The 18,371-nt window shown below is 42.5% G+C and overlaps 1 protein-coding gene across 2 annotated transcripts in view; it reads left to right on the plus strand.

Moving 5' to 3' along the window:
• The first annotated feature begins 424 nt into the window (after nucleotides 1–424).
• LOC149146867 (transcription initiation factor TFIID subunit 4b-like) overlaps nucleotides 425–18,371 on the plus strand; it is a 377,947-nt gene continuing 360,000 nt past the window's right edge. The window contains exon 1 of one of the 2 annotated variants that reach the window (XM_089439051.1): nucleotides 425–1,417. In XM_089439051.1, the coding sequence (XP_089295177.1) occupies nucleotides 1,411–1,417 (7 nt within the window). In that variant the 5' untranslated portion in view covers nucleotides 425–1,410. The remainder of the gene's footprint in view (nucleotides 1,418–18,371) is intronic. The other variant, XM_089439052.1, reaches the window with a different exon arrangement.

Below are 18,371 nucleotides of genomic sequence, written 5' to 3' on the forward strand. Positions count from 1 at the left end.
AAACATTTTTGAGGTTCAATAGTAAGTGGGGCATTAAGTCCCAGGATTGTCCTAACTCTAAAGAGGAAGTTAAAAAATGGTTGCTTGAAAAATTGAAGACTACCATGTGAGAAAAATAGATTGGTCAAAAAAAATCTCTATATGTCAAAGATTTCAACCCCACATGGTCTCATGATGAAAAGATATATTTAGGTGCCAAAATCACGGAAAAGACTAGAATATTAATAACACAATCGAGGACTGGGCCTCATCATCTCAAATGTGAAACACTTAAATGGACAATTCCAAAAGAATAATAGAAAGAAATAATATATACCTTTCGTAGGAAATGTGAGGTTGAAACAAAATGGCACTACATGATGAATTGTCCGACTTATAAAGATATTTGTAATCAGTCTCAAAGTGATTTGTTTCTGCAAGTTGTTTGAGGAAACGAGACTTGAACTTTTTTATCAAGATTCATGACAAGAAAGTAGATTTAGAGAAAAGTGTAAAGTTGTGATTCAATAAAGTTCTAGGTCCTTGGTCTCGTGGATCCCTTCATTCAAATTATTTTTCCGTAAGTAAAATCTGGGGATCGAAGCACATTGACATATTCCATTTGACGTCGATTTATTTTTATTTTCTTCGGAGCCCAACCGAACTGTGGGATCGATCGACAGTATTTATTTTGGAAAGGCGGAGAGCATCATAAAATTTATGTGACAGAGTTCGAGTTTTTAAAGAAGCTGAGAAGCAGCAAGAAGCATCCTGTGAGCCCGAGATCGATCTGCCACCTTATTGGAAGGCCAGTATCAAGGAGCCTAATACGCCTTGTATTTCTGGGGACGATTATCTTTTCTGAAAGCTGGATTGGTGGGATCACAGGAGCCAAAATTGTGGCATTCTCAGCGGCCATAACATAATTCATAAATCTGGGTGATCGAATGTATCTTGAGGCCTAATTATTTTACTGAGGCGAACCATAATTTTGGCGGAAGAAGGCTGTGGCCAATAATTATCTCGTGGAGGCCGAGCACTCTATTGCCAAAGGAGCAACGCATCTGGAGGCCGAGTATCCACCTGTTTTCCAGACACTGTCCTGGAGCTGCGCATTACCTCTTTGCAAAGGGCCGATACTGTTGTTTGCCTGGGCCGTGTACCATTCAGTGCTTGAGCGTGGCCACTGAGGAAAGGTTATTCATCTCTGTGGGTCGAGTTAGGATCAAGAAGTGGACATGAAGAGACCCTGCATATCAGTCTAAGGCTCCACATATATCCTTGCTGGCTTTGTGTGTTTGCAGTGTTCATTTGGAGACCGTATCAGTGGAGATAACACGCATTATCGTTGGGTTCGGCCACCTGGAGATTGCACTGCTGGAAGTTCCCTTGGAGCGGGTCAAAAATTCTGGAAGTCACCTTGCCACTCATATGCCAGGTTCCCTTGTATTTCTCTGTTATGTATTTCTTATCATTTTGAGAATGGAGACTATGTCATGTCCAGCGAATCAATATTATGAAATTTTATCACTATTTTGTCATATTTCTGAATTCTGAATAAAATATCAGTTGGTCGTTAAGTGCTGGATTTCTCGTACACGTGTGAAAGTATGTTTATAATTAGCTCCAATAAATATAATTCACCTACATCAGTGAATGTGTGATATGTTGGACATAATCCCAAAAAGACTGGACCCATAAAACTCGGAAATGTATAGTAGAACAGAGGTATTCTTAAGGAGTGGATTTTACAGGACGAGTCCATATGGTTGTGACAAACCAAGTTTGTACCTGAGTACCACGAGCTTTTTCTGCTGAATAAATCGAGTAATGTCTACAGCCTATCCACTACCCTAGTGCGAGTTTTCTTCTGTGACTGAGGTGTGTATGTGGACTGCCATTGACGGTCATTTTCTCAGGAGTAATATCGGAGGTGTGCCAACGCTCTGCTGGAAAGGAACCTTGAATATACTCTCACACTTTATCAGGTTCTATCCTTATGCTGTGAATTCTTGAAGATAGATGAATGTTTCCCAGTATATTGTTGATGCCCAGAATATGTTATCATTTCGCTCTTGAAGTAGCTGTTTGCAAATATTATTGGGTTGAAGTTTATTTTCATTTTCTGAGCACAGGATATAATTGCCCATATTGACATACAACAAACCTACAGTCTTAGTACTACCTGTACTTTTGCTGGAAGAACAATACACTGAACTCATTAAACACAGGAGTGAATTTGTGGGATGAAACTCAGAAAAACCCAGTGACAATTTCTGGTGGTAATATTACATAGCAATATGCTAGCAAAATAGAGGTACGATTCTAACATGGACCTTGAAAGGTCCTTAGAAACCCTCAAGGGCATCCTCCATAAGCTTGATTAACAACTAAAACCTTCTAGCAACAGTACCTCTTCAGCTTAGCCAAAAGAAAGACAGAACAACAGACCTTTTTCCAGAAAGGTCCATAATATGTTAATGCTGAAGCAGCAGAGGGACTTACAAAAGGAAAAAGAAGTGGGAAATTGGCTTTATGCACTTGGGTTGGACTTAAAGACTAGCAGATCAGAAGATGACCTTCCCACATTGGAAAAGCTGGAGTGCTATCTTTCCAAGGTGGGCCAATCAGATCGGAATTTGAATTGGGCTTTGGAGCCAGCTATACTTGCATTGGTACAAGCTAGATTCTTGGAGCATCTGGGTGAAAGAGTCCAGCTTGTAATCTCCTCTTGTTTCAGTGATATTCCGAGGATAGCAGCACCCTTTCCTCCTTACAATGATGACATCATGAAGAGGGTCTTCCAACTGATTGTAGAGTGTTTTTCAGGACTGCATGACACCCAAAGCTCAAACTTTGATAGAAGGCTTGTGATCCTAGACACCATGGCCAAAATCAGATCCTATGTAGTCATGCTTGATCTAGAGCAGGATGATCTGATCCTTCAGATGTGCCAATTCTTCTTCACCAACATCAGAGAGCATCACCCTGAGGAGGTAAAAGCCAACATGCAAGATATCTTATCTTCATTACTAGATGAAGGTGATGTCATTTGCAAACAGCTGTGGACAAAATTGTTGGCCATTTGAAGGAAGACATAGGTTGCCTCACCAGCTGCCTATGAGCTAGCCAAAGGGGTGGTTGAGCAAAACATGAGATTCTTCAAAAGGCAGCTAACCCAGGAGGAGTTGACGACGATGCAGGATACAAAGATCCAAACATGTAGCAGGAATGAGCTAAGAAGGAAGGGTCTTTGCTTCATTTGCAAGGAAACTTGGGGGCCTAACCACTCATGCTTGAGTAACACAAAGGAGATGACAGAGGGAGATCAGGTGGAGATTCCTCCTGACTTTCCGGATGAGCGTTCTTCATCTATAGTAGGCTCCATCAGTTTTTACGAGGATACCTCTGAGGAGCAGGAGCAGAGAGGTGGTGGTGTTGACAACAACCTAGATGTGAAACCACGTTTGATAGAGGCGTTTGATGAGCAGTCGATAGATCCCATGGGAGACATTCAAGGAGATGAGTCACCTGTGGTGATTCAACATGAGTAGCGTATGGTGGGGCATGAGTCATAGGATGATATGCAGAGTGTACGTGATGGGCCATTTGTGGTGTTGGAAAATTAGGAAACTTATGTATTATAGATGATTTTCCTTTACTTGATAATTACTTGTGATATGTGTTGGCCTTTTATTACTTTATTAGATCTTGTTCATCAAGCAATTACCAAAACAATGAAGATCACAGCAAGACAAAGTACACAAGATATAGGCTCCAAGCCAGGGCAAAACCCGTCCAAGGGGAAAACCCAGAAAGAAAGCTTCTCTTCTAATTGAATCTTCTTACAACGAGACTTCCGAGACCCAAAGGCGAAAGCCCAAGATCTACCCAAGCACCAAGTTAGACCCCCAACAAAGTCTTCTTCAAGGCAACTTCCAAACATCGACCTACTGCAACTTCGTCCCAGATTTTCGGCCCTGCAACTACACCTCAGCATTTGAGCCTTGCAATTTCGACCCTCTACAACTGGCAACAACAAAACCCTAACTTCGCACGTGTGGAGAGAGAGATGATCCCAAGACACTTCAACTTCTTTCCTTTGTCCTTTCCAACTCTTTTCCTCCTTTGCTATTGCAGATCGAACTTATGAGAGATGTGTGTCTCAAATGAGGTTGAGCTCCTTGTATATATAACATTCTTGAGGGGTCGAATATCCATCCCTTAGGTCGACTTGACCTTTACTGGGGCCAACTTTGTCTTGGAGGCATAAATGGATTTTTCTTGACAAAATAAATATTTTCTTTGGTTACAATGAGTCCAAATGGGACTATAACACATGACATAAGTTCTTCTTTGTCCTAAAAAGACATAGAAGCACGAAGAACATGCTTTTGACCTAGACTTGAGCATGAAACCCATGTTTTACATAAAATAAAATCATTTTCTTTTCTTTCTTTATACAAAGTATACAATGTCATGATTACAAATAGGTCATTATGAAGACCAAACCTAGTTACAATTTCCAACACTCTCTCTTAACTAGGAAGGTATTCATAGTCCCATCACATGGTACAAGGAATCTCATTCTTGAAGCATTCTCATAAGAAGAGTGGGATTGGTAACCCATCTTTACCAACATTGTCCTTGAAGGCCTTAACTAGACAAACTCATCTTCATTCGAGAGCATTATGCTGGGAGGCTTTACGTGAGTTTCCACACTACCTCAAGGCACATACCCCATCCAGATGTTCACTGGGTATGTCCTTTTAGGACTATTCGTATATTGGATTTCCAATCTTGAATCGTCAAAGAGTATCGGTCAATAACTTCTTTTCATGGATTTTACAATCCATAAGAAGTTCCAATCTCAGATGCTTATCCAATTCTCTAGACTCCATTCTTTCTGTATGGCCTTCACTAAGACTTACGACTATTGGTCTTGGTCTAGTGCATGACCCATAAAAACAATAACTATACAACATCACTCCCTCTCAATTAGGGAGGAGATGTCTACCAAACCAAGCTTACCTCTCAGGTATTTAAGCTTCTTGTTTGGTAACGCTTTAGTTAGAATATCTGCTACGTGTTCATCTTTAGGTAGATATCCCTCTCAGTTAGGGAGGAGATGTCTACCAAACCAAGCTTACCTCTCAGGTGTTTAAGCTTCTTGTTTGGTAATGCTTTAGTTAGAATATCTGCTATGTGTTCATCTTTAGGTAGATAGTGCAGCTCCACGACCCCATCTCGCACCAAGCTTCTGACGTGGTGGTACTTATTATTTATATGCTTCATCCTAGCATGAAACACCAGGTCTTCTGTCATTCTGATGCAACTTTCATCATCACAATGTATTCGTGTAGGGCTAAGCAGTCCTTCAAACAAGTTTGATAATAAGTTCCTGAGCCAAACTGCTTCCTGACAGACTTCGCCTGCATCAACATATTCAGCTTCAACACTACTCAAAGCAACTGTATCTTGCTTTTTGCTCATCCATTAGATCATGGAAGATCCTAGGCTGAAGCATCCACCTGTTGTGCTTCTTTCATTTGTCTCACTGCCACCCCAATTTGAATCTGTATATCCCATGAGTTGGATTTCTGTTAATTTTAGATATGTTCTATGCTTAGAGCAATTTATTTCAATTTTCATAGTTAGCACAATATCTTTTCCAGATTAGCAATCACATTAGCATTAAAGTAAACTGCAGATAGAACATAAACATAAATCGCAGAAGACAAGCCAAGATAAGAGGACACAAGATGTGGCGCTAGCTAGGGACAAACCCCGATGTGGGGAAACCCTTGATCAATTCTTCTTATATGTTCTTCAATAGTTTAGCAGAGAGAGAGATAGTACATTTACAATAAAAGTCAACACTTTGACTTATCTAGATAAGAGCATAGATCATCTCTAAGAAGATGATACATGAGATCAGTTGAAGACATACTGCTTCAATTGATTCTCCAAGGTGACTCCTTCACCTATCATTGTGTTGCATCTCATCATCATGCTGCACCTCACCGTGCTGCACCATGCTGCACACATCATCACAATGCTGGACCTTATGACCATGCTGTACACATCATACTGCTGCACCTTATGCTGCATTGCTGTCCCAATGTTTAATGCTGTTGTACCTTGTGCCATTGCTGCACCATGCTGTCACCCATGTGCTTGCTGCACCATTTTTGCACCACGCTGTCACCCATGTGCTCGTTGCACCATTGCTGCTTTGTGTCCTTGCTGCACCAAGTACCATACTGCTGTCCCAATGTGCTTGCAGCACTATGCTTGTTGCACCTTGTTGTTGTTGCTGTCCCATGTACCATACTACTATGTACTTGCTGTTGCTGCTGTCCTATTGTGCCACTGCTGCACAATGTCATAGTTGTCCTAATCATTGTGCTGTCCCATCATTGTGTTGTCTAATGAGTTTGCAGCACCATGTACCTTGTTGTCACATTGCTGTACCATTGTACCATTGCTGTCCCATTGTGCACTATATGCTTGCTGTACTATATGCTGCTGTCCCCTTGCTACTGTCCTCTTAACCTTGCCATACCCACTGCTGTCCCATGTGTCTTAGCAGCACCATGTAGCCCAGCTGTCCCATTTATTAGCATTGCTGTCCTGGGCATGTTTGAGTCCTCAAACTCTCATGCTGTCCCTGTTTTGAGGGTCACCTACAATCCACCTTTTCAGTTGTATCAGGCCGCACCTAGGGCATCGTAGGTTAGCGTTAGGGCTCCCTTTAGACTGCATTAGGGCTGCCTTTAGACAGCGTTTAGGGCTGCCCTTTAGACAACGTTTAGGGCTGCTCTTAGACTACGTTTAGGGCTGCTCTTAGACTACGTTTAGGGCTGCCTTTTGGACAGCGTATAGGGTTGCTCTTAGACTGCGTTTAGGGCAGCGTTAGGGCCTCTCTTAGACTGTGTCTAGGGATGCCTTTTGACAGCGTTTAGGGATGCTCTTAGACTGCATTTAGGGCAGTGTTAGGGCCTCTCTTAGACTGCGTCTAGGGCTGCCTTCTGACAGCGTTTAGGGCTGCTCGTAGACTGCGTTTAGGGCAGCGTTAGGGCCTCTCCTTTGATAGTGTCTAGGGCTAGGGCATCTCCTTTAGGGCAACTCCCTTAGTCTTCTTTCCTCCAACGTCTAGGGCTTCCACTCCTAGATTTCTCTGCCACTAAAACCCAAGACAAGTGGAGAGAAATCAAGATAGAAGTGTGTATGAGAAATGACTCTCAAGTCATCTTCTTTTATACTAAAATGTTGAGCACATGTGGGTATTTATTTGGTTGCTAGCTGACCTTGACGAATTGTCTTATAACACAAATAAATTCATAACTCCATGAATACTTATCGGAATCAGATGATCTTTAGATCAATCCTACACCTTTCGATGAGAGGGATCCAAGAAAAATATCAGCTGCCATAAATAAGATGACCCACATGGAGTTTGGCCCTACTTGCCAATTTTAACAATTTCATTACCAATATACTAGAGGCAGTGATGTATGGTTCTATGCAAATATCTTAGGATATGCTTAGCTGCAATCCAATGATCGTGTTTTGGCCCCATCAGAAAATGACTGAGGACATTCACTGCAAAACAGTTATCAGGTCTTGTATTTACCAGATACATCAAGGACCCAATCAACTGTCTGTAGCAAGTAGAATCCACCGGACTAGACTCTGAACTCCTCAACCTCTTTAGATTGATAATCATAGGATTCATCATAGGCTTGCTGTTCATCATGCCAAATTTTTGGAGAACCTTGATCACATATTTACCTTGACCAAGATATATCTGACCTGGCTTCTGCCAAACTTGTAGTCCCAAGTAGTAATGCGTGATCCCAAGATCCTTCATATCAAACTCGACTGCTAACTGCTTCTTGCATTCCTGAATCCGATGCTCTACACCTATAACTAGTAGATCATCCACATACAAGATTATGATGACTGATTCATCTTGGACCACCTTGATGTACAAATTAGGATCAACAAAACTCTTGGTAAAACCAAACCTCAAGAGGTATACATCCATCCTTGCATACGAAGCTCTAGGTGCTTGCTTTAAGCGATATAGAGCTTTCTTCAACCTGTAGAGATGAGTCTCCCTTTGATTTATATCAAATCCTCGACGCTGCTTAATGTAAACCTCTTCATCAATGGCCCCATTCAGAAAAGCGGTCTTAACATCCATTTGATGGATGTTCCATCCCATAGTAGTAGCCAAAGAAACAAGCGATCTTATTGTTGTATATCTAGCTGTAGGAGAAAATGTTTCTTCGTAATCAATACCTTCTTTATGTGAGAAGCCTCTTGCTACAAACCTTGCTTTGTATTTATCAATGCTCCCATCCACAATGTGCTTTATCTTGTAAATCCATTTTGAAGTGACTATAGATTTGTCACTTAGCCCGGGGACAATTTCCCAGACATCGTTCTTCATGATTGACTGGTATTCTTCCTGCATTGCATTCCTCCACTCTTGATGTTTAGCTGCATCTTCATAGGAGGAAGGTTTTGCTTCAATGAGCTTTGTCATATATGCAACATATGCATAATACCTCTTCGTTCTTTTTCTTTTTGTAGAGGCCCCCTTAGCTCTGTGTCCTTTTGCCTCTTGTAGAGTAGTTCTCAACCAAGCAGGCCTCTTTTGAATTTCTGGAATAATTACTTGTTGCACAGGCTCACTAGGACCTTCAATATCTTCTTGATTAGATGTTTGATATTGACCATCATTGTCCCTTGAGATATCCTCAAAGATAGGTATCTCTTCTTCATCAGAGTCGACTGGAACATCTTTTGATTTCCTGTAAGTTATACTTTCATCAAAGATGACATCCCTGCTTACTTCAATTCAACGATCCTCCTTAATATAGATTTTGTACGCCTTTGATGAAGCACTATACCCAACAAAGATGCCCTTTAGACTGGTAGGATCCAACTTCTTTCTCTTGTCCTTAGGTATATGAATATACACAGGACACCCAAATATTCGAAGATGATCCACACTTGGCTTCTTTCCTGTAAATGCTTCTTTCAGAGTCATGTTGTTGAGAATCTTGTGAGGACTTCGGTTTTGCAAGTAAACAGTTGTCACACATGCCTCTCCCCATAGGAATTGAGGGAGATCTTGATCATGTAGCATGGCCCTGACACATTCTTCAATTGTTCTATTCTTCCTTTCAGCCACGCCATTTTGTTCAGGATTATAAGGAACAATTAGCTCCCTCTTAATCCCTGCTTCCTTGCAAAATGCTATTAGTTCTTTGGAGGTGTATTCTCCACCATTGTCAGACCTCAGAGTCTTGATATTTCTCTTAGTTAGATTCTCCACTTCATTCTTGAATTCTTGAAACTTCTCGAATACCTCATCCTTGTTCTTGAGGAGGTATAGCCAAGTTTTCCTTGAGAAATCATCAATGAAGGTCACATAATATTGATGCCCACCAAGAGATTTTACTGCCATAGGTCCACATACATTTAAGTGTATGAGATCTAAAACTTCCTTAGATCTGGTATCACTTCTTGCAAATGGCTTCTTCATGTTCTTGCCTAGAGAACATCCCTTACAGGTCCCTTCATGATCTTCCTTCAATTCGGGGATGCCATTGACCATTTGACTTAGAGATGGCAAAATCTTATAATGAAGGTGTCCATACCTTCTATGCCATATTTTAGAAGGGCTTACATCCAAGTGGGCTAGGGCTTGAGATAGAGGTGTGAAAAGTCTATATAATGTCCCCTCATGAATCCCAATCATCCTAGCATTATCAATACTAGAGCCCTTGTTGGAAAATCAGAAAGGCAGTAAACATTTTCTCGATCTTGATAATTACTTGTGATGTTTCTTCTTCTTATTATTCTTTATATCTTCTTTCTTTAGTTCATCAAGCAATTACCAAAAGCAGCAACACATAAAACAATGGACACAAGATGTATGCACATGCCAAGGCAAAACCTCCCTCGAGGGGAAAATCCAGTCAAAGTAATTCTTCCTTTCAATAGTATTCTTTGAGACTCTTCACCGTAGACCAAGACCAGACCTTCCCTCCACACCAAGTCAGCCTCTAGAAGATTGACCTCTTCTCAGCAACTTCGACTATGTAGCAACTTGCAGCAACTAACAGCGTCCGCCAACAGACTTTCCCAGCTTCCTACTTCGCACTTCTGCCCAACAAACAAAATTTCACACTTCTGCACAGTAGAGAGAGAGAATGAGAAGTGATGCTCCAAATGAATTTGATGTCCTTCCTTTTATAGGCTTCTTGTGGGGTCGAATAGGGTCTTAGGCCGACTTGATCTTCCCTTAGGCCGACATGGTGTGGAGGTTCCATAATTCATATTTGACTCAATACTAAACCTTTTTACATGATTCAAAAGCCCAAGAAGGGTCACTTTAAATGTACAATAATTCTGTAGACTTAGAATGGGGACTTTGACCTAAAACATGGTGACCAAGCATGAAACCCATGCTTTAATAAGTCACAATAATAATAATAAAAATTATTTTATTTATTCTTTTGACAAGTACATTACATAATGACTCAAGTACATTATTGAAGACCGAACATAGTTACTTTTTCCAACAATCCCTCTTAACTAGGGAGGTATTCATAATGTACATATGCAATGGAAGATCTCGAACTATATGAACCATGAAGAATCTTTAGGCACCGCAATGCCATGGACTAGATTCCTGACCAGGGCAATCTATCCAACCAGTCACTCAACAATTTAGGCACTGCAATGCCACGCACTAGATTCCTGACCAAGGCAATCTATCCAAGTGGGACTAAGATGGACTCAAGCTTTCAACCCCTCTAGGTACCATCAAGCTTACTTGCTAACCATTAACCCAAAATCTAGATGCGTGTCAGAGCTCAATGACCAATGCCACCTTTCGAACTTCGGGACCCAGACATCAACACAAAGTGTCAGCTAGATGTCTGCCCAGGAAATGCTTCACTTGTAAAGCCTCAACATCCATTGATCCAGTAGATCAAGAATAACCATTCTCTCCCAATCAAACTGATTGGTAACCAACATGCTTTCCTTCGAGAGATTCACCTATACAAACACAACCACAATCAATAATATACTTTCACATGTACATAATCAAATACAAACCTCTAGGGTCTTCCTGGCAACACTATGTGGTATTACATGATCCTTGACCCCGTCTAGGATCATGCATTTCGCCTTCGCCATGGCCTCCTCATACTTCTCATTTGCATCAGGGTCAACTGGGACAACTACTGTTTTCAAGGCATAGTCCTTGATGCGATGTTTATCTAGGATTGCTAGGATCTTGGCCTTCCAGATGACAAAATTGGAAGCCCCGTCCAATCTGTCCTGATCCCTCAATCCGTTCACTGCCATCTCTGCTCCTCTTCTCTAGACTCCCTCTGAGTCTTGATTTCCCTCTCAGAAATCCTCTTGCCAACTGTCGAATCACTCCTCTCTAATCCTCCTTTGCCGCTACAACTCGGATCTAGATTTCTTGACTAGAAATCTGTCGAGGTAGTGCTTCCCTGTACCTTTGTTCGGTCTCCTTAGACACTGTTCTGCATTGACAGAAACATCGTCCCACCAGCTCCTCAAATCGAAATATGCTTAGCTCCCTTAGCCCCAACAACTGAGGAATCTGAGCCCTTCTTGCTCTGCACAATCACAGTGAGAGCTGGATCAGCTCCTCCTGGCCACTGTGTCAATCCTTCATGGCTCAGAAAGATGACTTGGTACTGCATAAGTCTGAACTGCCTCCCTTTGCCTTTGCGCTGGCCCGGACAACTGACGCAACTACTGCATGAGCTCCTCCTAGCTACTGCGTCATCGTCACCTGGATCAGAGTGCTGACGCAGGCACTGCGTGAGCCTCTGCGTCACCGTCTTTGCATGCGTCACTCCCCTTCTGTGCCTCTCGCTCTGAAACAATGCTGTCACTCGGGATAGCTGCTTTTCTGTTGCAAATTCTCCGGATTTCTTGGCTGGTGCCTTTAGTCGCCTATGATCTGCAATTGCTCTGATACCATGTGAAAATTCCTGAATCTAACACATTAGAAACCCCTACTGCAATTACTGGTTTGCACTCTCCTACTTGTTCTTTACATTAACAAGTCATTTAATTGCATAAACATCGAAATAAACACTATTGCAGCCTTCACAGATATACAGATCATGTGCTGAAATAAACATAAACAATAACATAAGGGACTACGTTATTTTTGGACAATTGTCCCCGGAAAAACCCAATTCGTGAAAACCAGTGCAACATATAGAGGGTTTGTATTATTAAGCAGATTTCGTGAATACAACTAGGGTGCTAGAAATGGCTCATCCAATAGAGAATATCCTTGACAGTAGTACCTCTATCCGGAGACAAATATTCCAGCAAATCAGCAACCAGATGGTCAAACCCCGCAACGACTGCGACTGTTCCCTATGCTGGACAGCGAAAGCTGCTCCAAGCACTGCTCAGGAACTGCGTCACTCCTCCAGGAGTTGCGTCACCCTATCCCGGCTCAGAATCTGCTGATCTGCTCCCAGTTTGCCCCACAGAATCTCCCCAACACTGCCTCTGAAGCCCTCTATGACTTCTGCGTCAGCCTCTACGACCCTTTGTGTTAGCCTCTACGACTCTTTGCGTCAGCTCCTACGGCCTCTGCGTTAGCCCTTCTAGGGCCCGCGCTGTCTCTCCTGGCACTTCACTGCCTCTTTGCTATGTATTCTTCAGCCTCGGATGGAAATCGCTTGCTGACTTGCCCCTCACTGCAACTGATCATTAATTGATTTCCTCAGAAAACTCGCCCCATAAAATCGAATTCTTGATCTCTCTTGGTGTATCTTCAACTGAACCTCAAGCCTCCTCTTATACTTTTCTTGTTGACAAATCAATGGCCGAGATTAAGTCCCTAATCAACGGCTAAGATTAGAACTGCCTTGATCCTCGTCACTTAGAACTTTCTCACCCATATTTTATTAATACACATTAATATTTTTATTTTCCTAAGTTTAGACTTAGGAACTCATTAAAAATATTAACTATTTTAATAACTCCTCATCCAGGTGGAATTTCTCTAAACGATTTTTGGGTCTTGGAGGTCTCATGTGGCTTAGCCTCTCCACCAATTTTCAAGGCTAAAGCACATCTGATGCTATCCAAAATCAACACTCCCTTTTAGTGAGGAATGTGCTCTAGCAATGCTTCACCATAGAAGCATCACATTGATCCTTCGCATCGGTCCTCTGTGCTGATGCTTGGCCTGCTGCCCCACATCCACTGCACTGATGCTCCCTGTACTGCTGCCCATGACAGCCGCTGCTACATCTGTATTGCATCTCCCTCTCAACATGCTGCATCATGCTGCCCATAACACTGCCACTGCGAACTACTGCATTGCAACTCAGTTACTGAGAAGTAAGTAACTAACTTTACCCAAACACTGACATCCTGGTCAGTCTGGAAGCCTTGTGATGCTAAAGCTACCTTTACTGTTATCCTGTGCTCTCTCTGCTGCCACTGCGCTGCTGCAACCTCTTCTGTGCCTCTCACACTGCTGCATCCTCCATTGGGCTGCTACAGACTTCTGCACTCTAGCACTGCCTTGCCGCTCCATCACACCTTGCTCCACCTGACACCTATCATCATGCTATCGTCGTTAAGGGCTCTCGTAGCTGGATGTGATCTAAGATTTTGGGTACCTCAAGGATCCCGCCCCTTTTTGTAGTCCTCTCGAGTCTCGACTACAGCTCCATGTCTCCCCACCTCTTCGCTAGAGGCGCATGAGCACTCATGGCACAATCGTCATCAGTCTCGACATCCTTCTTCACCTTTGCTGGAGTAGCCTTTGAGTCAGAAGCTTCTCCCTTGCCTTTCTTCTTGGGGCACTGCGAGGCATAATGTCCTAGCTCCCCACAGTTGAAGCACTTGATCTTGGAGATGTTTTTCTTCTTCCTCTTTTGTACTCCTTGCTGTCCCGCTGATGTGAGCGCTGCATCCTCCTCCTCCTTCTTGATTCGAACTCCCTTACCACTACTCCCCACCTTGGTCCATCTCCTGAGCTCTTCCTGTCGAAGAGCTGCACACATCTCCTCCCAACTAGCGAGAGTCGCTTTGCCCAAATTCTTTCGACAAACGTCTCCCACTCCTCGGAGACTGCATTCAGGGCAGTCTTGACCATGAACTCTGGATCTGGTGTAGACCCCACAGAAGTAAGTTGTTCGCGGATTCCTTGCAAGCTGAGAAGGAATGGATCTATCTCCTCTCCTTTCTACATTTGATATGACCTCAGCTGATTCTCCAATAACATCTTCCGATGCACGGAAGAGCCCTGGTATAAGGTAGTTAGGGTCTCCCACATCTCCCTTGCTGTTGACTTCTCAACAATATGTGGTATTACATGATCCTTGACCCCGTCTAGGATCACGCATCTCGCATTCGCCATGACCTCCTCATACTTCTCATCTGCATCAGGGTCAACTACGACAACTACTGTTTGGGAATAATTTTAGTGCATGGTCAATACTGCAAGGCCGCAAACCATGTCTTGATATATCTACATGGGACAATCAATTATGGATTGAGATATGCCTCTAGTGATGATTTGAAACTTCATGGATACACAAATGCAAATTGGTCTGGGAGCGTTACCTACAGGAAGAGCATATGAGGGTGTTGCTTTAGCTTGGAATTTGCCATGATTCATTGGATGAGCAGGAAGAAGAATTCTGTCGCTCTCAGTACAACTGAGGCAGAGTATATTGCATCTAGTATGGCTAGCTGTGAGGCAGTGTGGTTGTGGAAGCTCTTTGCAGAGTTGTTTGATACGACTATGATGTACTATGACAATCAAAGTGAGATCAGATTTTCAGAGAAACCAGTGTTCCACGATAGGTCGAAGCACATCGGGATCAAGTACCACTTCATTAGAGATACGGTATTGAGAGGAGCATTGAGGCTCCAACAAATCTTGACAAATGAGCAGGTTGTAGACATTCTCACCAAGCCTTTGCCGAAAGCAAAGTTCTTATTCTTCAAAGAATAGCTTGGAGTGCAGGAGAATGTATCCCTCCCTGAGAGGGAACACTGTTGATTGAGAACACTAAGGATATGCTCTTCCCTCAATCCTTTGACTAGCCATGGACTTGGTGGGGGTGGGGGAATGGGGAGTGAGGCTCCTGGGTGAGAGGGTACTCCTTGGAGCCATGGACTTGGCTGAGTACATACCCGCAAGTCACCTTCGTGTCATTATTGACCAAGGGCCATATTGAGATGGTTAATCTTGTTGGGATTGCCACCCATCTAGCTAGTGGGTGAGGAGACTTAGGTGTGTGTGATCTTTACCAAAGTTGGACACGACTACCATGGACTTGGTTAAGGTAAATTGACGTCCCTAAGTATTGGATGCAGGTGTTCTACCACTTGATCGTCGAGGATCAAGTTGGGTGAGGATCAGTCAGTGGACATAGGGTGTGTGTGATCTTTACCAAGGTCATTTATGATTTCCATGGACTTGATTGTGGTAAATCGATCTCCCCTATTGTCAGTGAGAATCATTCTTCTTCTTTTATGGATCGAAACATCATTGTTCAACTGAGATGAGGTCATGGAGCTTGACTTGGAGACCAGTAGGGTGTGTGTGATATTTACCAAGGTCAAATGTGACTGCTATGGACTTGGTTGTGGTAAATCGTATTAGAATAATCCTATTTAGTATTTAAGTATTTAATGCTCATTCTTTTAGCTGTTGCTAATTTTTATTCTTTTAGCAGTTTCTTAGATGAAACTGATTGTTTCCATTATCTAGATAGAAACTTGATGTTTCTATTTTCTGTAAATATCTCTGTATTATTATTGAGCTTGAGCTTGCTCATTAATTAATTAATTCATTGGAAATCTACATGCGTGTTTCGCACTGTTTTATGGTATCAGAACACAGGAATTTTTTTCGAAATAATTTTTTATAGTTTGAAAAATTAAGTATTTCATTTTGAAACTGCTCTCAGGGTCTGCATCTGAGTTTTTTGTTTTCAAGCTGGTTAACGCTGTTCAAACTTGAGTCAACGATGGGCTCTGCTTGGGGTTTCACCATTACCCTGCTCGTTCCTTAGTCATATTTGGACTCAATTCGCAGTCCCTGCTATATCAACCAAGGAGATAGCCGCTCGAACGCATTTCAAAGCTCCCGGGTGCTGCTACATCTACCACAGAACGACTAATTTTTTTCACGCCTTCTCCGCCCCGCGCTCGCACCAGTGAATACATCGCACGATCGATTCTTATAAATCAATGCAGGCGTAGCACTGGGCTTCTTCTCTGCAGGAGCCTTCTCTGCGACGGGTTTCTTCTCCGCGGGTTTCTTCTCTCCCTTGGGCGCCATTGCTGACTCGAATTCGAATTTCACAGATGGCAAATATCCTGCTCAAATCAATGTTCGATCAATAACCAGACTTCCAGCGTTACGCACTAGCTACATTGGTTCTAATACCGACATCACCACATACTGATACGTGATTCCCGTTCACGCATTCGCTCCTTCAAAACTAGCTCGATCAACCAGGCGCGGGCGTCATTTGCCTGTTTTCATTTGCGGGCTGATAACAGCGATAACACCAGTTTCGACTGCAACGGCTTCCTATACGAGCTCCGCTTCCTATATTGACGGCTTCCGCGTAGCAACAAAAATCTCTGAGCCGAGGGCACGTAAGTACGCAACAGTTCTTTGTGTTTTACAGCCATCAATTTTTTCAAGAAAAAAACGTCTCGAGAACTCGAAATCTTAGTCTGAACGGAGAAATCTTGTTTTATTACGGTGAAGTTCCGTTCAAATTCCCGTGTTAACAGAAAATCCTCCTTCGTATGGCCGATTTGTCCACTTCAAGGTCAAATTCATTATTGTTTTAGTGTGAAACAAAATTACGATCTTTATTTTCGAGCAATCAAGGGAACTGTGTACAACAGAGAGAAAATCAAGGGTATTTTATGCACAAAACTCAAAGCATGTATTAGTTTGGGTGCTTGATTTTCTATGTAATCTGTCAGTGATTTCTACAAACAGGAAAGGGAGATGAGTTAATTTTTTTTTCAAACAGAATTTTATCGTTCCAGAAATTTCGTGCCACTGTTTCTTCATATCTGTCTTGCGTTTCCTGCCTGTGGGCCCAATTTGTTGATATGTTTAAAAGTTGTTCCTATCTAGTGTTTGTTTAAATTGTGCTTCTTACGGTAAATCAGTTTGCTTTGGGCATCACTCCATATTTACATCAGCATCTGTCAAATTTTGTCCGGATCAGCAGGCATCCGCATTGAAATCCGTGCAAGATTTTTTGTATTTTCTGTATCTTGGGAAACGTGCAGATGGCTCTGTTAACCAATCTGATGTTGGAAGGTAGTCATCGCTTTAATGGCACAAATTATAACATCTGGAAACAAAGAATGTTGACCATTTTTGAATATAGGCGTCTTGACCAGCTTGTTTTGGCCAAAGAGCTCCGTTCTGGTACAGCTGGTACCGATCAAGATAAGTTTGATGATTGAAATCGAGAGGCTGTTATGCTTCTCAAACTTTCTGTAACTGATGATCAGTTACCGCAGATTCCTTCCGGCAAAACTGCTGCTGAAATTTGGCAACATCTTAAGGAATTGCATGAGACATCCGACAAGAGCAGAGCCTTCTTTCTCAAGAATCAGCTGTTCTCCATCATGATGGATGAACATATGTCATTACAGGAACATCTTAACAGGATTAAAGACATTCGAGATCAGCTCGAAGCTATTGGTCGGACCATGGAGGAAGAAGATATGGTAGTCATTACTCTGAAAAGTCTACCGAAATCTTACGAACACTTCATAGAAACACTCAACATTACCACCACAAATGTTGATCTGAAGTTTCCAGAGTTATGCACCAAACTCCTGCAGCAGGATCGGTGGAAACAGCAGTTTGGTAGTAGTGCTTCATCAGTGTCCTCGGAAAATGCATTTGCTGCCAAATATCAGTCCTCTCAGTCCTTTCAGCAGAAAGGCTCTTCTCAGTCTTTTGATCCTGCTCGGAAGAAAAGTGTGCAGTGTAATTACTGTCACAGGTTCGGTCACATGAAGAAAGATTGCCGACAGAGGATTGCTTCTGAACAGAAGAAACAGGGAGGGCCCCATCAGACATCGAATGTGGCAGAACATTCCGAGTAGACAGAATCTGCTTTTTACGCCTTTATGGCTAAAAGGTCGTCAGATCATGTCCCGTCTTCCGCTTGGTACATTGACTCTGGTGCATCACGCCATTTCTCTCACAGGCGTGACTGGTTTATTGATTTCTCACCTTTCAGTGATTCCGTGGTATTTGGTGGAGGTGAAAAGTACACAGTGGTTGGCAGAGGTAC

This window comes from Pinus tabuliformis, chromosome 9, assembly GCF_031772625.1.
Source record: "Pinus tabuliformis cultivar Carrire ecotype Pingquan chromosome 9, CPIR1, whole genome shotgun sequence".
NCBI classification, from domain to species: domain Eukaryota; kingdom Viridiplantae; phylum Streptophyta; class Pinopsida; order Pinales; family Pinaceae; genus Pinus; species Pinus tabuliformis.